General features: G+C 50.0%; 1 protein-coding gene across 2 annotated transcripts in view; it reads left to right on the top strand.

The window, feature by feature from the left end:
• Positions 1-24,717, top strand: part of LOC138282996 (E3 ubiquitin-protein ligase TRIM39-like) — a 211,291-nt gene extending 186,574 nt beyond the window's left edge. For both annotated transcript variants that reach the window (XM_069221091.1, XM_069221090.1), the window contains exon 6: positions 24,181-24,717. In XM_069221091.1, the coding sequence (XP_069077192.1) occupies positions 24,181-24,689 (509 nt within the window). In that variant the 3' untranslated portion in view covers positions 24,690-24,717. The remainder of the gene's footprint in view (positions 1-24,180) is intronic.
• Positions 24,718-25,146: the final 429 nt, after the last annotated feature.

Raw genomic sequence — 25,146 nt, 5'->3', positions numbered from 1 at the left:
AATTTCATCAAGGCTAACAACTCCCTGGACAGCTCCCAGTCCGCTACCGCAGCAATCACAGCATGGAGACAGCACTCCTGGCAGCCACCAACGACATCCGATGACTACTAGACCACGGCCACACCGCAGCAATCATACTCCTCTACCTCTCAGCACTCTGCGCACCAGACTCCATGACATTGGAATCCGTGGAAGAGCCCTGGAATGAATCCACTCCTTCCTCTCAGGGAGGACGCAGAGGGTCAGACTCCCACCCCACACCTCCAGACCCACAGGAGTCAACTGCGGAGTCCCACAAGGATCCTCGCTGAGTCCCACACTGTTCAACGTATACATGACCCATCTTACTGCCATTGTCAGAAGCCACGGTATGAACATCGTGTCATATGCTGATGCCTGGATGAGAGAAAGCTCCCTGAAGCTCAACTCGGTCAAGATGGAGCTCTCTATCTTCGGAAACGCCACCTCAGCTTGGGACGACTAATGGTGACCCACATCCCTCAGCGACCCCCCCCGCACCGACCGAGCACACCGCAACTTAGGAATCATCCTCAACTCCTTCCTTTCCATGACCTTTAAGGTAAACCCTGTGACCTCCTCCTGCTGGCACACACTCCGCAAACTCCGGAAGATCTTCAGATAGATCCCAGCAGACTGTCGCAGGACAGTCACCCACGCCTTAGTCATGAGGAAGCTCAACTACAGTAACACCCTTTATGCCGGCATCTAAACTAGGAACATCAAAAAACTTCAACTCATCCAGAACGCCATCACCAGACTCATTCTGAACCTCCCTTGCCAAGAACACATCTCCGTACACCTGAGGACCCTCCACTGCCTACTGGTCGAGAAGCAAATCACCTTCAAGCTTCTCACCCACACGTACAAGCCCATACACAACGCAGGACTAGCCTACCTGAACCACTGCGTCTCCTTCCACACCCCGCCAGATCCCTCTGCTCTGCCCAGATGGCCCTAGCCACAGTCCCTTGCATCTGCAAAACCACCACCAGAGGACGATCTATTACCTACACTGCAGTGAAGAGCTGGAACAACCTCCCCCTGTACCTCAGACAAAGCTTGCCGCTCACCATCTTCTGGAAGAACCTCAAGACCTGGCTCTTCGGATGAGGCCGAGCGCCTTGGGAACCTCACGGGTGAGTAGCTGCGCTTTACAAATACTGATTGAATGATTGATTGAGAGCTGCGGTCCCTGAGCCGCGGACGGCAGAGACAAAAGGAGTGGTGCCCTGGCCCACACAACGGCAGTAGCGGCGGGCAGGAGAAAAGAAGGCACAGCGGCTTTGTGGGCCTCGGAGCAGAGGAGTCCTGCGGCCAGTGAGGAGATCTTTCTGAGAGGCAGCTGCCAGGTAGAGGATTGAGCTGGATGACCGAGCTAGAACAACGGCGCGGTAAACAGGCAGTGCAAGAGGCTGGAAGCCTGGCCACTAACGAGCCCATATTGCGAATACTGTGTGTCCTGTTGCGCAGCAGGGCTGCCCCCACACTCCTAAGTGACTCCTGGTCACAGCAGAGGTAGCGGCGGACAGTCGGTAAGCTGGAGGCCCAAGCCATAGTTGGCAAAGATGTCTGGTGCAAAAGGGAGGCCGGGGGCCCGAGCTGAATTTGCGACCCAGGGGAGACGCTTTGAGAGAGGTGGTTGAATTTGGGAGGACGCCCCTATGAGACAGCGGAAGGGGAAAGAGGCACATTGGTAGTGATCAACAGGAGAAGACAGTGGCTGGTGGTCCCTTTCTCTCCCGCTGGTCCTCTGATAAGCCTTGGCGTCGGCACCGGCGGGAGCGGGCCGGGCCTCAGGGGAACCACCACTTTGCAGCAAACACTATGGGCAAGGCATGGAATAAAACAAACATGGCTGCCCAGGAGCCGGAGGAGTCTCCCCTGAGGCAAGAGCCAGGGGGAGATACCCAGGGCAACAATGAGGTCTCCATCCATATTCCTCTAGATGAAGTGTTGGCTGCCACTGCAAACACTAAACAGGCACTGCAGCAAGACATCAGTGCGGTGTCAGTAGGACTAGGTCTGTTGCAAGCGGAACACCACAAATTGGCAGAGAGGGTCAACACTGTAGATACCTCGGTGGAAGAGATTAAACCAGAACATGCTGAACTGACTTGCACTGTTTGGGGCCTAGGAAAGAGGGTGAAAGTCTTGGAACAAAGGGCAGAGGAATGCTGAAGCTACAATCGTCACAACAACATGCGACTAGTAGGACTGCTGGAGGGGTCTGAAGGCACCAACGTGATGTTTCTGGAGCAATGGTTACAGACTGAGTTAGCGCTGGGCTGCCTCACTCCCTTCTTTGCCATGGGCACCGGGCCGTCCACCACGCCCGGTGTTGGCGCGATTACTACATTTCAAAGACCGAGATGTCATACTCCGTAAAGCACGCAACAACGGACCATACACAGTGGGGAACGGGAAGGTGTAGGGTGTTCCCGAACTATACTGCTACAGTGCAGGCACAAAGGGTGAAGAAGACCCTCAGGGGGGAAGGATTGCAATATTCGCTGATGTTCCCGGTGAAATTACGGATCATTCAAGATGGAACCACACACTTCTGTGCTTCGCCCGCAGAAGCCTGGACTTGGTTTGATGCCAGGTAAGGCGGGAGTACCATACCAACGCCCAAAAGCAAACCTCAGTTGCCCAACAGACGACCCAGGAAGAAACCTAAAGGCAGGCGTAGGGGGTCATTCCGAGCCAGGCCTTCTTCCTCGCAGGCGGAATGGGAGAGATTGGTGGCGCTACAGGCTGTGGCTGAACTGGCGACAATGCTCGGAGCGGACGGCAAATCAGACTACGTATTGGACCTGGGCGTAAGCGTATCTGGCTCTGGGTCCTCAGGTTTACTAGAGGAGAGATTGCCGGTTGTGACTCCACAGACGGCTGAAGACTTTATATGAGGGCGGAGATACCGGACTGCTTCCCTTGGAGGGCTGGGTGGTCGCTGCAGTTGTGCCCACAGACAAAAAGGACCTATACCTGAAGCTGTGTCGAGGGTGCGTCAATGGTAATCTGGATCCTGAAACACCAGATAAAGTCTTTTTTGTGTCATTTGAGGCTGGAGTGGAATGCTTATTTGGGACTTTCCTTGCTCCCCCCAAAGGAAGGTTTCCATCCCAGGGAACTGGAAGTGGTGATCTTCAAATAATGTTTTTGTTTTCTAGGTTTGGAGGGTCAGCTGTTGCTGGACTAGCCCAGGGAGAGGGATTTCACTGTGGGAACTGTTATTGCAGGTCCTGGGGGTCACAAATGCATAAGAGTAATGCACAGGGCAGAGTGGGAAGCTTGCTGGAGAATATCACACTCACACATGTCTATGATGATAATGGATAAACCAGGGCCTAAAATGTCATTTTTAACCTGGAATGTCATAGGAATGGGATCGGCTGCTAAGAGATATTGGATCCACAGATACTTAAAAAGCAGTGGGGCGCAAATAGTTATCTTGCAGGAGACCCACTTACTACAGGGTAAGGTTGAACGGCTACGCCATCGGTGGCGGGGTCATATATGAACGCCGCAACATTTTCCGCCTACTCAAGGTGAGTGCTCGTATGGGTAAGGGAAGGGGTCCCGTTTGAACACATGTACACACTGATTGATAAAGAGGGGTGTTATGTTCTGGTTGAAGGCAGGCTTTTGGGTAAAGAAATAATCATAGGATCCATGTATGCCCCAATCCAAGACCAGATGCTGTTTTTTAATGAGTTGTCGAACCCCTTGGCTACCATGGGGGGCTGGAGATCTACTCCTGGGTGGCGACTTCAATTGTGTAGTAAACGTGGAACTTGATAGATATGCCTCTCCACTATCGGGGGCCCTGGAGTTGTAATTATCTGAAGGCCTGTGACAGTGGTTGACCCATCGGGACCTACTAGAGATATGGCGAGCACACCATGCCCAACTTCAATAAAACTCTTATTACTCACCGGTCTACAAATTACACACTAGGTTAGATTTTTTTAAGTTCCTCCCCATTGGGCCATTCAGCACTATACACGGAGTATTTGGGGCGCACTTTGTCAGACCAAAGCCAGTTGTTACTAAAACTTTGCCCATTGCTGGAGAGGCCAGCAATACCCCTCTGACATCTTAACCCTCTGGTGCTTGAAGATATCCCTTGAGGGAGTCATTAGAAAAGGCCATTACAGACTTTTTCGATCACAATCAAGGAACAGCCATTACCAGGCTAACTAAATGGGAGGCCCTGAAGGTGGTGATCTGAGGGCACTGCATAGGCCAGAGGGTGGGGCCAGGAAGGGGCTCGAGGATTAGCTCAAGGGTCTGGAGGATAGACTTCAGGAGCTAGATAACCTTCTGGGACTCGAAGATGGGGTAGGTGACCTGCATGGGGACATTAGAGCAGATTACTTTAAAACACTAGACCTCCTCTGTTGTTTAGATTACAATGATTACTAGGTGAAACCACATGATGAGGAGGGCAAAGCAGGGAGGCTGCTTGCCTGGTTAGTTGCATCCCCAACTAGGGGTAAACCCATCACACAACTGTTGAGGGACTATGGACTTCTAGTGTATTCGCCAAGGGATATAAATGAGGTATTACAAATATACTATGAACGCTTATACTGCTGCCCTGAGGACCTTGCTGAGATGGAGACATCTGACTACCTGAATCCCATCCATCTAAAAACAATAGATCCTATCACACAGGGCACATTGGGTGGGCCATTGACAGTGCAGGAGATTTGGGTGGCCATCAAGGAGATGGCGCATTGGGAAAACCCCTGGCCCTGTTGGGCTGCTGGTGGAATTTTATACCGCCTTCTCTACGACGCTCGCTCCCAAACTGGAAATACTATATGCCAAATCATTTAAACTGGGGCAATTCCCAGTCTCTACCAACGACACACTGGGTGATACCATTGCCCAAATCAGAGGGTCTGGAAGCCCCAGTCTCAGTGTCGTCCCTCTTTCCATGCTCAACATACACTTCAAAATACTGAGTAAGGTCTTGGCCATGAGACCCTGATTCACCGGAATCAGAATGGGTCAAGAAACACCTCCCTCAACTTATGTAGGGTGTACCATGTTATGTACCACCCGGGAGTGGAGCTCCACCCGAATGAATGTTAATGTCCATCGACCTTGAAAAGGCATTTGAATCTCTTAGATGGGACTTCTTAATTGCTGTTATGCGTCAAATGGGGTTGGGCGAAACATGTATGAAGTGGGTAGGGCTACTTTATGCCTGTCCCACGGCCAAGGTGCGGACGGGCGGAGTGATCTCCTCCCAATATGCAATTCACAGAGGCACTAGGCAGGGGTGCCCGTTGTCGCCCCTACTTTTGCACTAGTGATTGAGCCACTGTGGCGATATTTCACCAATGAGAGGCGTAACAAGAACTCTCACTGAATGGTCAAGAGCATATTATGTCCTTCTATGCTGGCCACTTGCTCCTCTATTTAAATGATGGCTCTCACGGGATGGTGAATGCAATGTCTATATTGGAGGACTTTTCTAGATACTCCAGCTTATGAGTTAACACCACCAAACCATATTTCTTCACCATCGGGGCGGACACCCCCAGGCACCTGGAGTCCCACACAGGTTGGCCTGGGCCCCTGTTTCCTTTAAATGCCTGGGTATTCAGATGTTCCACTCCCTGACAGACCTACAGGATGCCAACCTGGGCACCGCCCTAAGGTCGCTCAGATCTTGTGTGTCCTTCTGGAGGTCCCTGAAGTTACCACTAATGGTTCGGATCTCCTTAACCAAAATGCTAATGCTACCCAGACTGCTATATTATTTTGTTAATCTACCGGTTAAGATATTGGCTGCATGGTTTAAAGAGTTCGACTCCCTGCTCTGTGACCTGGTCTGGGATGGTGAGCGAAATAGAGTTGCACTAGAGATCCTTCGCAACCCCCTAGATGAGGGTGGGTTGGGAGTGCCGGATTTCGAGATATATGGCGTGCGGGCGCAGCTGCAGTGGGTGGCAGAATGGCTGGGGGCGCTAACCTTGGGGAGCCTGGGGTCACAAGGGGGTGACAGGACCAGTGGCCGCTTCTTTCAAAACTACACAGCAAATCAGCAGTAGCGGCCCCTCATCCGCAGATACTGTTGAAAGTTGCCTGTGGAGCTGGAGGAGATGCCTTAGTTAATCAAAGGGGACTCCTGTGTACGCGCCGGCAATGCTCTTGGTGGGACTACCGCACGGGGACCCACTAACCATGTTTGAGCGGAGGCATCTGGCGTTCTGGACTGGGGTGGGATTATCAAAAGTGGGGGACTGCTTTCAACAAGGGACTCTTTTGCCCTTCGTAGATCTAAGGGAACAGCATGGCCTACCCCCAGGTCAGTTTTTGACGTATGTCCCGTAATTCATGAATTCTGGGAAACTGTTGTTGACATGTTGAATGAGGTATTAGGTCGTAGTCTTTCATGTACCCCGGAGACCTGCTTGCTGGGACTGTACCCTAGGACTGGACGGAAATAGATTTCTGGATATGGCTCTGATAATAGCCAAATGAAGCATAGCAAAACAGTGGATGTCCGGGACGGGTCCACAGGTTTTAAGCTGGAAATAAGAAGTAACAAAATGGGCTAGAGGTGCAGAACGGGCACTAGTCCAAGATGATAAATGGGGGATAAGGAGACAGTCGTTGGCGTGGCCTTGGTCAGACATTTTGGGAACCTGGGAACAACAAGGTGAAGATACTTGGACAGAAACAAGTTCAGTTGCCTTTCCTAAGAGACATAGCTAGCTGATAACACTAATTGGGACCGGCGGGCTTCGGGATATACGTCTGCAGTCCAGCAGTTCTTAGAGCCCACATAGAGGAGGCAGATGCCGTCTGAAGGCAAGGTGGGGAGCACCCACTGGCCAGACCTTCTCCACACCTGGGCCCCTGTATGCTGACACAGACAGGTGAGAATCAGATCAAGCCCTCAGACAAAAAAGTTCACTGAACATATACGATTATGATAAAAACAGACCCCCTGGAAGGACCCTAGTTTGGTTTGAAATGTTATTGGTTTGTAATACAGTTCTATCAATATGGGCTGCCGTTGAACCTAGTTGATGAGAATAGCTCAAATGGATGACATACAGAGCATGCCCGCTACTAAAATATTGCATGGTTTCTCATAATGGGACACAAGCGATCATCATGTGTGGCTTATGTTTAAACCACAACACAACTGGAATTGATGCTGTTTATGAGTAATACTATTGTTTGATGAGATACAAACCTGTAATGTTTATGATACATGACTTATGTAAACAATCAAATATGGATTAACCCCTTGTGTGCTTTGGACATAACAGTTACGTCCTGGGCAGGACCGCTCGGGTGCCCAGGACTTAACCATTATGTCCTGCACCCGGCCCTTGGTGGAGGTGCTAGCGCTCCCCCCGGGGCCTCCCGTCCCTCTTGCATGGGCAGGGCTGGAGGGGAAATCACTTCCCCTTCCACCCCGACTGCCCCCTCCTCCAGGGTGTCTGATGACATCAGCGTGCGATTGCAATCTGACCTCATCAAAGGTCGCCTCCCTTCGCGCTTGAAGCATGGCTTCCAGCGCGACTGAGGAGAATCAAATTAGTTTCTTCTCTGTACAGGGGCAGAGGAGGTCAGGGAGGCATGAAAAGGGAAGGAAAGGCTTTTCCTTCCCTTTTCATGTCTTTCTGAGCATGTGCTGCAGGAATGCCACTAGACACCAGGGATTTTATTTTTGTTTGATTACTTTTTTAAGGGGAGGGACCCCTTAGGCAAGGGTCGCTCCCCAGTGGGGCATTTTTATTAGGCCTTTTCTGCCATCCCCTGGGGGCAGATTGACCTATATCAATTAGGCCAATCTGCCCCCAGGGGTGGAGGGCAGAAGCCACCAAGGATTTTTTTGTTGTTGTTTAGATTTATAAGGGAGCCACCCTTTAGGCAAGAGTCCCTGGCCATACCCCCACCCCAAATAAATGGGGACAAAGTTGTTCTGCCAACCGGTGACCAGATGGGACAAAACAAAAATAGTGGGGTGGTGGCTACCAACCATATGGGCATGGTATGCCCCCACTCCAACTGAAGGGGGTAACAGTCTTTCAGCTCTCCCCCCGCACACTAAAAAATCTTGTCCCACTGCAAGCAAGAGGACATTTGATTATTTTGGGTTTTGGTTTTACATTTGGGCCATGAAAGCTTGTCTAACTCTCAAAATCGTCCCATTTAGAATGGTGAGGGAAGCACTTTTTGGAGTTTGGAACAAAGCCATGTAGAAAAATCTACGAGACCTAGACACATCTTGTAGGAGGCTGGCCTGGCTTATAGTGGGTACCTGATGGTACTTACTGTGAGAAGGTAGCCTCTTTCTAGCCTTGTTACCCCCACTTTTGGCCTGTTTGTGAGTGTATGTCAGGGTGTTTGTCACTGTTTTCACTGTCTCACTGGGATCCTGATAGCCAGGTCTCAGTGCTCATAGTGAAAACACTATGTTTTCAGTATGGTTGTTATGTGTCACTGGGATCCTGCTGGTCAGGACCCCAGTGCTCATAGGTTTGTGGCCTATATGTATGTGTCACTGGGACCCTGTCACACAGGGCCCCAGTGCTCATAGGTGTGCATGTATATGTTCCCTGTGTGGTGCCTAACTGTCTCACTGACGCTCTGCTAACCAGAACCTCAGTGGTTATGCTCTCTCATTACTTTCAAATTGTCACTAACAGGCTAGTGACCATTTTTACCAATTTACATTGGCTTACTGGAACACCCTTATAATTCCCTAGTATATGGTACTGAGGTACCCAGGGTATTGGGGTTCCAGGAGATCCCTATGGGCTGCAGCATTTCTTTTGCCACCCATAGGAAGCTCTGACAATTCTTACACAGGCCTGCCACTGCAGCCTGAGTGAAATAACGTCCACGTTATTTCACAGCCATTTTACACTGCACTTAAGTAACTTATAAGTCACCTATATGTCTAACCTTTACCTGGTAAAGGTTAGGTGCAAAGTTACTTAGTGTGAGGGCACCCTGGCACTAGCCAAGGTGCCCCCACATTGTTCAGAGCCAATTCCCTGAACTTTGTGAGTGCGGGGACACCATTACACGCGTGCACTACATATAGGTCACTACCTATATGTAGCTTCACCATGGTAACTCCGAATATGGCCATGTAACATGTCTATGATCATGGAATTGCCCCCTCTATGCCATCCTGGCATAGTTGGCACAATCCCATGATCCCAGTGGTCTGTAGCACAGACCCTGGTACTGCCAAACTGCCCTTCCTGGGGTTTCACTGCAGCTGCTGCTGCTGCCAACCCCTCAGACAGGCAGCTGCCCTCCTGGGGTCCAGCCAGGCCTGGCCCAGGATGGCAGAACAAAGAACTTCCTCTGAGAGAGGGTGTGACACCCTCTCCCTTTGGAAAATGGTGTGAAGGCAGGGGAGGAGTAGCCTCCCCCAGCCTCTGGAAATGCTTTGTTGGGCACAGAGGTGCCCAATTCTGCATAAGCCAGTCTACACCGGTTCAGGGACCCCTTAGCCCCTGCTCTGGCGCGAAACTGGACAAAGGAAAGGGGAGTGACCACTCCCCTGACCTGCACCTCCCCTGGGAGGTGTCCAGAGCTCCTCCAGTGTGCTCCAGACCTCTGCCATCTTGGAAACAGAGGTGCTGCTGGCACACTGGACTGCTCTGAGTGGCCAGTACCACCAGGTGACGTCAGAGACTCCTTGTGATAGGCTCCTTCAGGTGTTGCTAGCCTATCCTCTCTCCTAGGTAGCCAAACCCTCTTTTCTGGCTATTTAGGGTCTCTGTCTCTGGGGAAACTTTAGATAACGAATGCATGAGCTCAGCCGAGTTCCTCTGCATCTCTCTCTTCACCTTCTGATAAGGAAACGACCGCTGACCGCGCTGGAAGCCTGCAAACCTGCAACATAGTAGCAAAGACGACTACTGCAACTCTGTAACGCTGATCCTGCCGCCTTCTCGACTGTTTTCCTGCTTGTGCATGCTGTGGGGGTAGTCTGCCTCCTCTCTGCACCAGAAGCTCCGAAGAAATCTCCCGTGGGTCGACGGAATCTTCCCCCTGCAACCGCAGGCACCAAAAAGCTGCATTACCGGTCCCTTGGGTCTCCTCTCAGCATGACGAGCGAGGCCCCTCGAATCCAGCAACTCTGTCCAAGTGACCCCCACAGTCCAGTGACTCTTCAGCCCAAGTTTGGTGAAGGTAAGTCCTTGCCTCACCTCGCTGGGCTGCATTGCTGGGAACCGCGACTTTGCAGCTACTCCGGCCCCTGTGCACTTCCGGCGGAAATCCTTTGTGCACAGCCAAGCCTGGGTCCACGGCACTCTAACCTGCATTGCACGACTTTCTAAGTTGGTCTCCGGCGACGTGGGACTCCTTTGTGCAACTTCGGCGAGCACCGTTTCACGCATCCTCGTAGTGCCTGTTTCTGGCACTTCTCCGGGTGCTACCTGCTTCAGTGAGGGCTCTTTGTCTTGGTCGACGTCCCCTCTCTCTTCAGGTCCAATTTGCGACCTCCTGGTCCCTCCTGGGCCCCAGCAGCGTCCAAAAACGCCAAACGCACGATTTGCGTCTAGCAAGGCTTGTTGGCGTCCTTCCGGCGGGAAAACACTTCTGCACGACTCTCCACGGCGAGAGGGATCCGTTCACCAAAGGGGAAGTCTCTAGCCCTTTTCGTTCCTGCAGAAACCTCAGCTTCTTCTGTCCAGTCGAAGCTTCTTTGCACCCGCAGCTGGCATTTCCTGGGCATCTGCCCATCTCCGACTTGCTTGTGACTTTTGGACTTGGTCCCCTTGTTCCACAGGTACCCTAGACTGGAAATCCACAGTTGTTGCATTGCTGGTTTGTGTCTTTCCTGCATTATTCCTCTAACACGACTACTTTGTCCTTAGGGGAATTTTAGTGCACTTTGCACTCACTTTTCAGGGTCTTGGGGAGGGTTATTTTTCTAACTCTCACTATTTTCTAATAGTCCCAGCGACCCTCTACAAGGTCACATAGGTTTGGGGTCCATTCGTGGTTCGCATTCCACTTTTGGAGTATATGGTTTGTGTTGCCCCTATCCCTATGTTTCCCCATTGCATCCTATTGTAACTATACATTGTTTGCACTGTTTTCTAAGACTATACTGCATATTTTTGCTATTGTGTATATATATCTTGTGTATATTTCCTATCCTCTCACTGAGGGTACACTCTAAGATACTTTGGCATATTGTCATAAAAATAAAGTACCTTTATTTTTAGTATAACTGTGTATTGTGTTTTCTTATGATATTGTGCAAGTGACACTTGTGGTACTGTAGTGGCTTCACACGTCTCCTAGTTCAGCCTAAGCTGCTCTGCTAAGCTACCATTATCTATCAGCCTAAGCTGCTAGACACCCTATACACTAATAAGGGATAACTGGGCCTGGTGCAAGGTGCAAGTACCCCTTGGTACTCACTACAAGCCAGTCCAGCCTCCTACACTTACACCTTGTGCCAGGTCCAGTTATCCCTTATTGGTAGATTAGTAGTGTTCTAGCAGCTTAGGCTGATAGAGGTAGCTATAGCAGAGCAGCTTAGGCTGAAGTAGGAGACATCCAAAGCTCCTACTATTCCACTTATATCATATAGCACTATATCATAAGAATCACACTACTCAGAGTTACTAAAAATAAAGGTACTTTATTTTAGTGACAATGTGCCAAAAATATCTCAGAGGATATACTCCCTTAGGAGGTAAGTAAAATACACAAAATATACACACAAACCAAAATCAGGTAAGTAAACAGCTAGAAAAGTAGTGAAAACACTGTAGAATACAATAGGATGCAATAGGCCTAGGGGCAACACAAACCATATACTAAGAAACTGGAATGTGAACCACTTAGGGACCCCAGGCCTAGTGTAATGTGTAGAGGGTCACTGGAAGTGTAAGAAAACACTAAGGGTGTCCAAGATACCACACCCCAAGACCCTGAAAAGTAGGAGTAAAGTTACCCTACTACCCCAGAAAACACTAAAGTCGGGATAGGAGATTCTGCAAAGACAACAACTGACTGCAAAGCACTGAAGACAAATTCCTGGACCCGAGGACCTGTAAAGGAAGGGGACTAAGTCCAAGAGTCACAAAAGTGTCCGGGGGGGGGGGGTGGCAGGAGCCCACTAAACCCTAGTTGAAGGTGCAAAATGGCTGCCTCCGGGTGGAAGAAGCTGAAGATTCTTCAACAACGGAAGATGCCAGGAACTTTTTGTTTGCACAGAAGATGTCCCACGGTGTGCTGGAGGATGCAGAGTTGTTTCCAGAAAGACAGCAAACAAGCCTTGCTACCTGCAAAGGTCACGGTTGAAGAAAAAGGGTGCTGTCTGGGACCAGGAAGGACCAGTAGATCGCCCCTTTTAGGAGGAGACAGAGGGGGCGCGCAGCAACACAGAGAGCCCACGCAGAAGCAGGCAGCACCTGCAGAAGCGCTTGAACACAGGTTCAAGAGAACTGAGCATGGTGGTCGTCTCAACACTACAAAGGAGGGTCCCATGAAGCCGGTGGTCAACTCAGCGAGTTGAGCAATGCAGGACAGAGTGCTGGGGACCTAGGCTATGCTGTGCACGAAGGATTCCTTGCAAAAGTGCACAGAAGCCCTAGCAGTTGCAGTTCACGCAGTACATAGGATTATTGTCTGGTGTGGGGAGGCAAGGACTTACCTCCACCAAATTCGGACAGATGAACCACTGGGCTGTCGGGGTCACTTGGATCCAGCTCCTGTGTTCCAGGGACCACGTTTGTCAAAATGAGAGGGGGCCCAGAGGACCGGTGAAGCAGAAGTTTGGTGCCTGCGGTAGCAGGGGCAAGATTCCGTCGACCCACGAGAGATTTCTTCTTGGCTTTCAGTGCAGGGTGAAGGCAGACAGCCCTCAGAGCATGCACCACCAGGAAACAATAAAGAACGCCGGCAGGATTAGGCGCTACAATGTTGCTGGTAGTCTTCTTGCTACTTTGTTGCAGTTTTGCAGGCGTCCTGGAGCAGTCAGCGTTCGATCCTTGGCAGAAGTCAAAGAGGAAAGTGCAGAGGAACTCTGGTGAGCTCTTGCATTCGTTATCTGATGAGAAACCCACAGGAGAGACCCTAAATAGCCCTCAGAGGAGGGTTGGCCATCTAGTCCGGTAAGCACCTATCAGGAGGGGTCTCTGACGTCACCTGCTGGCACTTGCCACTCAGAAGCCTCCATTGTGCCCTCACACCTTTGCATTCAAGATGGCAGACGTCTGGGAAACACTGGAGGAGCTCTGGGCACCACCCTTGGGGTGGTGATGGAGAGGGGAGTGGTCACTCCCCTTTCCTTTGTCCAGTTTCGCAAGAGCAGAGGCTGGGGGATCCCTGAACTGGTGTAGACTGGCTTATGCAAGGAGGACACCATCTGTGCCCTTTAAAGCATTTCCAGAGGCTGGGGGAGGCGACTCCCCCCCAGCTCTTAACACCTATTTCCAAAGGGGGAGGGTGTAACACCTTCACTCACAGGAAATCCTTTGTTCTGCCTTCCAGGGACTGGGCTGACCAGACCCCAGGAGGGCGGAAGCCTGTCTGTGGGTTGGCAGCAGCAGTAGCTGCAGTGAAAACCCCAGAGAGCTGGTTTGGCAGTACCCGGGGTCCATGCTGGAGCCCTGGGGATGCATGGGATTGGCACCCTAATACCAGATTTGGCATGGGGACAATTCCATAATCCTAGGCATGTTATATGGCCATATTCGGAGTTACCATTGTGAAGCTACATATAGGTATTGACCTATATGTAGTGCACGCGTGTAATGGTGTCCCCGCACTCACAAAGTCTGGGAAAATTGCCCTGAACTATGTGGGGGCACCTTGGCTAGTGCCAGGGTGCCCTCACACTTAGTAACTTTGCACCTAACCTTTACCAAGTGAGGGTTAGACATATAGGTGACTTATAAGTTACTTAAGTGCAGTGTAAAATGGCTGTGAAATAACGTGGACGTTATTTCACTCAGGCTGCAGTGGCAGTCCTGTGTAAGAATGGTCTGAGCTCCCTATGGGTGGAAAAAGAAATGCTGCAGCCCATAGGGATCTCCTGAAAACCCAATACCCTGGGTACCTAGGTACCATATACTAGGAAATTATAAAAGTGCTCCAGTGTGCCAATCAGAATTGGTCAAGATGGTCACTAGCCTGCAGTGACAATTTTAAAGACAGAGAGATCATAAGCACTGAGGTTCTGGTTAGCAGAGCCTCAGTGACACAGTTAGGCACCAGACAGGGAACACATTCAGGCCACAAACTATGAGTAATGGGGTCCTGGCTAGCAGGATCCCAGTGAGACAGGCAAAAACAAACTGACACACAAGTAAAAATGGGGGTAACATGCCAGGCAAGATGGTACTTTACTACACAACCCCCCTCAAACGAGGGACAATAAGGCTAACCTTGCCCATATGAGTCTTCATTGTCTAAGTGGAAATATCTGGAAAGTCCATTTGCATTGGAGTGGTACTCCCAGGTCTATGTTCCACTGTATAGTCCATTCCCTGTAGGGAGATTGTCCGCCTCAATAATTTAGGGTTTTCACCTTTCATTCGTTTAAGCCATAATAGAGGTTTGTGGTCTGTCTGAACAATAAAGTGAATACCAAACAGGTATGGCCTCAACTTTTTCAGTGCCCAGATCACAGCAAAGGCCTCCCTCTCTATGGCAGACCAACGCTTTTCTCTAGGGTTCAACCTCCTGCTGATAAAAGCAACAGGTTGATCCTGGCCCTCAGTGTTAAGCTGTGATAGCACTGCCCCAACCCCTAATTCAGAAGCATCAGTCTGGACTATGAACTTCTTGGAGTAGCAAGGGTTTTTTAGGACAGGTGCAGAGCACATGGCCTGTTTTAGCTCATCAAAAGCCTTTTCACAGCTAGCTGTCCACAATACCTTTTTAGGCATCTTCTTACTAGTGAGGTCATTAAGAGGAGCTGTAATGGAGCCATAGTTCTTAATGAACCTCCTATAGTACCCTGTGAGGCCTAAGAAGGCTCTCACATGGGTTTGTGTTGTAGGGGAGCCCATTCATTCCATAATGGTCTGGATCTTCCCCTGCAGTGGTGCAATCTGTTCCCCACCTACCAGGCGGCCCAGATAAACCACTTTCCCCTGCCCTATCTGGCACTTTGAAGCCTTGATAGTGAGGCCTGCCTTTTGCAGGGCCTCCAAACCTTTCCATAGGTGGACCAGGTGCTCATCCCAGGTGGAGCTAAAGACAGCCATATCATCTAGATATGGTTCACTAAAAGCTTCCAAACCTTGCAGGACTGTGTTCACCAACCTCTGAAAAGTGGCAGGTGCATTTTTCAAACCAAAGGGCATCACAGTGAACTGATAGTGCCCTCCAATGGTAGAAAAAGCGGTTTTAGGTTTAACATCTTCTGATAACTTAATCTGCCAATAACCTGCAGTTAAATCAAAAGTGCTTAGATACTTGGCAGAAGCCAGTGTACCAATTAGCTCATCTGTCCTGGGTATAGGGTAAGCATCAGTTTTGGTTACTTGATTGAGTCCTCTGTAGTCAACACAAAACCTCATTTCTCTTTTACCATCCTTACTGTGAGGTTTTGGGACAAGCACCACTGGGCTAGCCCATGGTCTTTCTGAAGGCTCAATCACTCCTAAGTCCAGCATTTTCTGTACTTCTTGTTTTATGCTATCTCTGAAATGGTCAGGCTGCCTATAAATCTTACTTTTGACAGGAAAACTGTCTCCAGTATTGATTGTGTGCTCACACCAGGTAGTCGTACCTGGTATCAGTGAGAAGAGGTCAGAAAATTGGCCTAGGAGATTTATACAGTTGTCCTGCTTAGCAGGAAGGCAATCTGCAAGCACCACTCCCTCCACTAAGCCATCAGCTTCAGTGGTGGAAAAGAGGTCAGGGAGAGGGTCACTCTCTTCTTCCTGCCCCTCATCAGTTGCCATGAGCAGGGTTAAGTCAGCCCTGTCATAGTAGGGTTTTAGGCGATTGACATGGAGCACCCTAAGGGGACTCCTGGCAGTGCCCAGGTCTACCAAGTACATAACCTCACCCTTCTTTTCAACAATGAGATGGGGTCCACTCCATTTGTCCTGGAGTGCTCTTGGGGGCCACAGGCTCCAGTACCCACACCTTCTGTCCTGGGTGGTACTGGGTCAGGACAGCCTTCTGGTCACGCCATTGCTTTTGGAGCTCTTGGCTGGCCTGAAGGTTTTTACTGGCCTTTTTCATGTTCTTAGCCGTTCTGGATCTTAGGCCAAGTACATACTCCACAGTGTCTTGCTTTGGAGCTTTTAAAGGTTGTTCCCAACCCTCCTTCACAAGTGCAAGGGGACCTCTTACAGGGTGCCCAAAGAGGAGTTAAAAGGGGCTAAAGCCCACTCCTTTTTGGGGTACCTCCCTGTAAGCAAAAAGGAGGCCTGGCAACAGGACATCCCATCTCCTTCTGAGTTTTTCAGGGAGTCCCATAATCATACCTTTCAGAGTTTTATTAGACCTCTCAACCAGACCATTTGTGGATGGTAAGGAGTAGTGAACTTATAAGTCACACCACACTCCTTCCGCATAGCTTTGAGGTATGCAGACATGAAGTTACTACCTCTGACACCACTTCCTTAGGGAAGCCCGCTCTGGAAAAGATTCCCAGGAGGGCATTTGCCACTGCAGCAGCTGTAGTGGTCCTTAAGGGAATTGCTTCAAGATACCTAGTGGCATGGTCCACTACCACAAGGATAAACCTATTGCCTAAAGCTGTTGGAGGGTGAAGGGGGCCAGCTGTGTCAACCCCTACCCTTTCACAGGGCACCCCAACCACAGGAAGTGGAATTAAGGGGACCTTAGGTGTGCCACCAGTATTGCCACTGGCTTGGCAGGTCACACAAGAGCAACAAAACTCTTTAGTGTCCTCTGACATGTGAGGCCAGTGAAACAATGGAAAAAGTCTGTCCCAAGTTTTACTCTGGCCCAAATGCCCAGCCAAAGGAATGTCATGTGCCAAGGTCAGAAGAAACTCCCTATACTGCAAAAGGATAACCAATCTCCTGGCTGCTCCAGGTTTAGGGTCCCTTTACTCAGTATAAAGGAGGTTGTCTTCCCAATAGACCTTATGGCTATCAGTGACATCCCCATTCTGCTGTTTGACAGCTTGCTGTCTCAGACCCTCTAGTGTGGGACAGGCCTGCTGTGCCTCACTCAGCTCTTCCCTAGCAGGCCCCCCTGCACCCAAAAGCTCAGCAGTGTCTGCTGCCGACTCATCTGGTGTAGGTTCTGCACAAGGGGGAGGATTCCTCTTCCTCAAAAGGGGAATCTTCTGGAGAGGGAGGGATAGTGGGCAAGGATTTACCCTTTCTACCCCAGCTTTTAGTCCATTGTTCCAGGATCCAAGCTTCCCTGTCCTCTTTGCTTCTTGGCCTGAGCCCTTGTCAAAGCAAAGTTATGGCCAGGAATGCCCAGCATTGCTGCATGAGCCTCAAACTCCACTTCAGCCCAAGCTGATGTCTCCAAATCATTGCCTAGTAAGCAATCTACAGGTAAATCAGTGGCTACCACAACTTTCTTTGGACCAGTAACCCCCCCTCCCCAGTTGAGATTCACAACAGCCATGGGGTGGCTAAGAGTGTTGTTATGAGCATCAGTCACTTGGTACTGCTGACCAAGTAGGTGTTGATCAGGGTGAACCAGTTTCTCAATCAACATAGTGACACTGGCTCCTGTATCACTGTCGGCCTCAACCTCAACACCATTTATTAGGGGGAGTTGCTTGTACTTACCCATATTAAGAGGACAAGCAACCAAGGTGGCAAAGTCAATACCACCATCAGAGACTAAAACAGCCTATGTGGTCTCCCTAAGAAGACCAACCCCAACTACATTACCAATGGTAAGCCCAGCTACACCCTTTGATTGGCTATTTGTAGTAGACTTCCCACCACCACTGCTATTTCTAAGGGCACTAGAGGACGCAGTTAGGGTTGTGGTAGTGGGAGCCTTGGTGTTTTTCTTTGGACAAGTGGAATCACTTGCCCAATGGCCTTTACTCTTACATAAATAACACCATGGCTTCTTTTGATTGTTGGAAGAGGATTTGGACCCACCTCCCCCAGAGGATTTGTGTGGGCCTGATGAAGACTCAGAATGTTTTGTATCTTTGTCCCCACCCTTGTCAGAAGACTTACCATCCTTCTTCTTGCCATTCTTGTCACCCTCTGTATGTGCTTTTCTGTTCACTCTTGTTCTGACCCATTTGTCTGCCTTCTTTCCCAATTCTTGTGGAGAGGTCAGATCTGAGTCTACCAAGTACTGATGCAACAAGTCAGACACACAATTATTCAAAATATGCTCTCTCAGGATTAGATTATACAGGCTTTCATAGTCAGTCACCTTACTGCCATGGAACCAACCCTCCAAGGCCTTCACTGAACAATCTACAAAGTCTGGCCAGTCTTGAGAGGACTCTTTTCTGGTATCTCTGAACTTTATCCTGTAATGTTCAGTGGTTAAGCCAAATCCATCTAAGAGTGCATCCTTCAAAACTTTGTAATTATTAGCATCACTTTCTCTGACAGTAAGGAGCCTATACCTACCCTTACCAGTGAAAGATAGCCACAAGATAGCAGCCCACTGCCTTTGAGGGACCAACTGTACTATATAAGCTTCTCAAGTGCAGCAAACCACTTGTTAATGTCATCCCCTCCTTGTAAGGTGACTATCTTATGCAGGTTTCTATAATCTTGTTCTCTTACAGGATTACTATCAAAAACACTTCTGCTGCCACCATGGGGAGCTAACCCCAACCTCTGCCTTTCCCTCTCTACATCTAGAGATTCCCTGTCTAAGGACAACTGTTGCTGTCTTAGCTTCAGTCTGGCCTCTTCCAACCTCAGCTTTCCGAGTTCCCTTTCCATGGTGTTATCCTCAGGGTGGGAGTCTTGGGAATTCTGAGACACAGAGGAAATGTGGGAATTGGCAGAATGGGACCTGTCTCTAACTAGCTGGACTCTAGTAACCTGGCCTTTTGGAGTGAAAGGTGCCCTACTAGTGTGTGACCCCCCTCCCACTACCAGTGTCACTAGGAGGCCTGTTAGCTGGCAGGTCCTTGGATGAAACCTCCCCAGAGTCCTCAGGGCTCTCCCCTGACTCTTGCTGGGTACCTCCCTCCTCTACCTCCTGATCCTGGGATGGGCCAGACTGGTTCTGGTCACTTTCTAGTAGAAGGCTAAGGAGAAGATCTTTGGTAGGGTTCTTACCACTGCTTAAACCTCTTTCTATGCAGAGACCCCTCACACTTTTAAAGTTTAAACTACCATAGGTTGCCTGGACAACTGTGGGAGTATGTTCTACTGCAGACATGTTTAGAAAGGGTTTAGGACAGAGAGAAAAAAGTTTGTAGAAACTTTTTAAGGAAGAGAGAAAAACTTTTCAAACTTTTCAAAACTTTTCAAAGTTCAAAACTTTTCAAAACTTTTCAGAAACATTTTAGAAAGTTTATAGAAAGAAAGTTAAACTGTTTAGGTTATCTGTGTTTATTTTTAAGTATTTGGTATATGTTTTTCTTACGAAAAGCACCAATGACAAAGTGGTAAAGCAGTTACAAGTACTTATCCCACCGCTGCACCACCAATGTAGGAGGCTGGTCTGGCTTATAGTTGGTACCTAATGGTAGTTACACCTTGTGCCAGGTCCAGATATCCGTTATTAGTAGATTAGTAGTGTTCTAGCAGCTTAGGCTGATAGAGGTAGCTATAGCAGAGCAGCTTAGGCTGAACTAGGAGACATGCAAAGCTCCTACTATACCACTTGTATCATATAGCACTATATCATAAGAATCACAATACTCGGAGTTACTAAAAATAAAGGTACTTTATTTTAGTGACAGTGTGCCAAAAATATCTCAGAGGATATACTCCCTTAGGAGGTAAGTCAAATACACACAAACCGAAAATCAGGTAAATAACAGAAAAGTAGTGCAAACACTGTAGAATACAATAGGATGCAATAGGCCTAGGGGCAACACAAACCATATACTAAGAAAGTGGAATGCAAACCACTTAGGGACCCCAAGCCTAGTGTAGTGTGTAGAGGGTTGCTGGGAGTGTAAGAAAACACTAAGGGTGTCCAAGATACCCCACCCAAAGACCCTGAAAAGTAGGAGTAAAGTTACCCTACTTCCCCAGAAACACACTAAAGCCGTGATAGGAGATTCTGCAAAGACAACAACTGACTGCAAAGCACTGAAGACGGATTCCTGGACCTGAGGACCTGTAAAGGAAGGGGACCAAGTCCAAGAGTCACGAAAGGGTCCAAGGGGGGCAGGAGCCCACTAAACCCCGGATGAAGGTGCAAAATGGCTGCCTCCTGGTGGAAGAAGCTGAAGATTCTGCAACAACGGAAGGTGCCAGGAACTTCTCCTTTGCACAGAAGATGTCCCACTGAGGAGGATGCAGAGTTGTTTCCATGCAGAAAGACCGCAAACAAGCCTTGCTAGCTGCAAAGGTCGTGGTTGAAGAAAATTAGTGCTGCCCGGGCCCCGGAAGGACCAGGAGGTCGCCCCTTGGAGGAGGAGACAGAGGGGGGTGCTCAGCAACACAGAGAGCCCCCGCAGAAGCAGACAGCACCCACAGAAGCACTTGAACATGGGTTCAAGATAACTGAGCACAGCGGTCGTCTCAACACTACAAAGGAGGGTCCCACGAAGACGTTGGTCAACTCAGGAAGTTGAGCAATGCAGGACGGAGTGTTGGGGAACTGGGCTGTGCTGTGCATGAAGCATTCCTTGCAAAAGTGCACAGAAGCCCTAGCAGCTGCAGTTCATGCAGTACACAGGATTACTGTCTGGCGTGGGGAGGCAAGGACTTACCTCCACCAAATTGGGACAGATGGACCACTGGACTGTCGGGGTCACTTGGATTCAGCTCCTGTGTTCCAGGGACCACGCTCGTCAAGATGAGAGGGAACCCAAAGGACCGGTGAAGCAGACTTTTGGTGCCTGCGGTAGTAGGGGGAAGATTCCGTCGACCCACCGGAGATTTCTTCTTGGCTTCCAGTGCAGGGTGAAGGCAGACAGCCCCCAGAGCATGCACCACCAGGAAGCAGTCGAGAAAGCCGGCAGGATTAGGTGCTACAATGTTGCTGGTAGTCTTCTTGCTACTTTGTTGTGGTTTTGCAGGCGTCCTGGAGCAGTCGGCGGTCGATCCTTGGCAGAAGTCGAAGAGGGAGATGCAGATGAATTCTGGTGAGCTCTTGCATTCGTTATCTGAAGAGAAGCCCACAGGAGAGACCCTAAATAGCCCTCAGAGGAGGATTGGCCACCTAGTCAGGTAAGCACTTATCAGGAGGGGTCTCTGACGTCACCTGTTGGCACTGGCCACTCAGAGGCCTCCATTGTGCCCTCACACCTCTGCATTCAAGATGGCAGAGGTCTAGGACACAGTGCAGGAGCTCTGGGCACCACCCCTGGGGTGGTGATGGACAGGGGAGTGGTCACTCCCCTCTCCTTCGTCCAGTTTCGTGCCAGAGCAGGCGTAGACTGGAAATGCTTTGAAGGGCACAGATAGTGCCCTCCTTGCATAAGCCAGAGGCTGGGGGAGGCTACTCCTCCCCATCCCTTAACACCCTCTCTCAGAGGAAATCCTTTGTTCTACCTTCCTGGGACTCTGCTGCCCAGACCCCAGGAGGGCAGAAGCCTGTCTGTGGGTTGGCAGCAGCGGTAGCTACAGTGAAAACCCCAGAGAGCTAGTTTGGCAGTACCCGGGGTCCATGCTGGAGCCCCGGGGGTGCATGGGATTGGCACCTCAATACCAGATTTGGCATGGGGGGGACAATTCCATGATCTTAGACATGTTACATGGCCATATTCAGAGTTACCATTGTGAAGCTACATATAGGTATTGACCTATATGTAGTGCACACGTGTAATGGTGTCCCCGCACTCACAAAGTCCGCGGAAATTGCCTTGAACTATATGGGGGCACCTTGGCTAGTGCCAGGGTACCCTCACACTTAGTAACTTTGCACCTAACCTTCACCAAATGAGGGTTAGACACATAGGTGACTTATAAGTTACTTAAGTGCAGTGTAAAATGGCTGTGAAATAACGTGGACGTTATTTCACGCAGGCTGCAGTGGCAGGCCTGTGTAAGAATGGTCTGAGCTCCCTATGGGTGGCAAAAGAAATGCTGCAGCCCATAGGGATCTCCTGGAACCCCAATACCCTGGGTACCTAGGTACCATATACTAGGGGATTATAAGGGTGTTCCAGTGTGCCAATCAGAATTGGTCAAAATGGTCACTAGCCTGCAGTGACAATTGTAAAGACAGATAGAGCATGAGCACTGAGGTTCTGGTTTGCAGAGCCTCAGTGACACAGTTAGGCACCACACAGGGAACACATTCAGGCCACAAACTATGCTAGCAGGATCCCAGTGAGACAGGCAAAAACAAACTAACACACAAGTAAAAATGGGGGTAACATGCCAGGCAAGATGGTACTTTCCTACACTGGGGGCACCCAGCTAGGGCAGACCCAGGCAGACTTGGAGCCTGTACAAGCTCTCCTCAGCCCGGCCACACAGTGCCTGCCTGGAGAGAGCACAGTGCTCGTGTGTTTTGCAGACCTGAGACAGCCAGCCAAACATACATGCGCACTGAGGGGAGTGCACAGTGCACTCACCTCATCTCCGTCATCCCCTATGGCCTGCCCCTTTCACAATGAAAGGATAATAAGCATATTTTATTATCCTCTTTTGTAAAAGGTTTGCAGCGGCTGCTGCTGGTGGGGGAGGGAGGGGTGAGCCTCCTCCGCCATAGCAGAGGAGAGCCCCTGGACCTCATGCAGTGTACTGGTGTTCTGCCACAGAGCACAGTTAGCACTTTTGTGCAGTCTACAGTCTAGGACAGTGCACTGCTACTACAGTGGCTGCTGTATCACAGTGTTTAGTACAGCGGGCTCTCTAGCACAGTGTTCTGTCTAGTTCACTGGGGGTACTGTAGCACGGTGTACTGTCTGCAGTGTGCTGTATAGTACAGTGAGCTCTCTAGTGCAGTTTGCCATTTAGTACAGTGTGCTGGCTACTACAGTGGGTGCTCTAGCGCAATGTACTGTTTGGTACAGCAATATTCTATCCAGTGCAAGGGGCGCTCTACTGCAGTGCACTTTATGCCTAGTGCAGTCTACTTTGCAGCTCAGTGCACTATACCAGTGGTTCCCAATCTTTTGACTTCTGTGGACACCGACTTTATTATAACTGGTACACGGGGACGCCCACTAAATAATTATTGGATTTTGGGGTCGCCCCCACTGAGTCATTACTGAAAGCAAGGGGCCTAATCTGTTAATATTATTTAATTTATTATTTAATTTTCTAAGCAGTCGCTGTCCCCCTGAGGAGGCTTCGCGGACCCTCAGGTGTCCCCGGACCACAGGTTGGGAAACACTGCACTATACTGTTCCCTACAGTGGGCTCTCTAGTAAAGTGTATTGTCTAGTACAGTGGGTACTGTTCCACAATGTACTCTCGCATTTTGGGCTGTCTAGCATAGTGTACAACATCTAGTACGTCACTAGTACAACAAGCTGTCCAGTATAATTAGCATTTTACCATCTAGTACAGTGGTCATAGACCATTCTAACAGTTTTCTGTCTAGTATAATTGGCGCTTTAGCATAGTGCACTGATAAGTGCTGTATAGTGCAGTATATTGTACAGTACAGTGTGCTCCTTTCTGATATGTGCTGAGTAGGGCGGTGTAAAGTACAACGCAGGCCTTTGTGACAGGAGCTACTGTGTGCAGTACAGTGAGCTCCTTCGAGGTAGGTGCTGTATAGCCCAGTATATTGTACACCACAGGTAGGTGTTGTATAGTACAATATATCATACAGTATAGTGTGCTGCTTTCAGAGAGGTGTGCAGTACAGTGAGCTCCTTACTGATAAATACTTTCTAATGCAGTGTGCACTACACAAAATATTGCTTCTTCCAGATAAGTGCTCTCTAGTGCAGTATAGTGTGCTCCTTCCATGGAGTTGCTGTATAGTACAGTCTTTTGTACAGCACAATGTGCAGAGGTACTGTATAGATAGTTTTGCCTTGTGTCAATAACCTTAATATACAATCTAAACAACAGTAATATACATTCTGAGTGCGCATTAACTCTCTAATTCTGATTCTCTTCCCTGCAGTAATGGTGACTCTGGATCCAGACACAGCTCATCCTCGGCTCCTCCTGTCTGAGGGCAGGACAAGTGTGAGCGGGACAGACAGAGCTCAGCCCCTGCCGGACACCCCCAAGAGATTCACCTCCTGGGCCTGTGTGCTGGGGAGTGAGGGGTTCACCTCAGGCAGACATTACTGGGAGGTGCAGCTGCTGCAGGGGGAGGAGGGTTGGGCTGTGGGGGTCGCAGCAGAGTCTGTGGAGAGGAAGGGAGGGATCATATGGTCACCTGAGGGGGGTGTCTGGGCTGTAAGGAGGTGGAATGATCAGTACTCGGCTCTCACCTCCCCTGAGACCCGTCTGTCCCCTCGTGAGAAGCCCCTGAAGCTGGGGGTGTATCTGGACTACGAGGGGGGGCGACTTTCCATGTACAATGCGGACTCCATGGAGCTTCTCTACACTTTCCCCCAGGCCCGCTTCACTCGCAGGCTCTTCCCGATCTTTTATGTCTGGGGCGCGGAGCTGAGGCTGGTGTAGGAACTGCAGTCTCCCCCCCTCCCCCCCCCCCCCCCCCAGGAGCAGAGCTGGGGCTGGTGTAGGAACTGCAGTCTCCCCCCCCCCCCCCCCAGGAGCAGAGCTGGGGCTGGTGTAGGAACTGCAGTCTCCCCCCCTCCCCCCCCCCCCCCCCAGGAGCAGAGCTGGGGCTGGTGTAGGAACTGCAGTCTCCCCCCCCCACCCAGGAGCAGAGCTGGGGCTTGTGTAGGAGCTGCAGTCTCCCCCCCCCACCCAGGAGCAGAGCTGGGGCTTGTGTAGGAGCTGTGATATTTGAAACAGGTAATGTTCAATGCACGCGTCTTCCTGCTAATATACGCAAATCGTGACAGACCATAGAAATAGTGTGCGCCTGAAAACACTAGGGGCCAGATGTACCAAACTTTTTGCACATCGCAAACAGTGAATTTCGCTGTTTGCGACGTGCAAAAAGCACATCGTG

Source organism: Pleurodeles waltl, chromosome 2_2 (genome assembly GCF_031143425.1).
Source record: "Pleurodeles waltl isolate 20211129_DDA chromosome 2_2, aPleWal1.hap1.20221129, whole genome shotgun sequence".
Taxonomy (NCBI): Eukaryota; Metazoa; Chordata; class Amphibia; order Caudata; family Salamandridae; genus Pleurodeles; species Pleurodeles waltl.
This window is presented reverse-complemented; position numbering and strand designations above follow the sequence as displayed.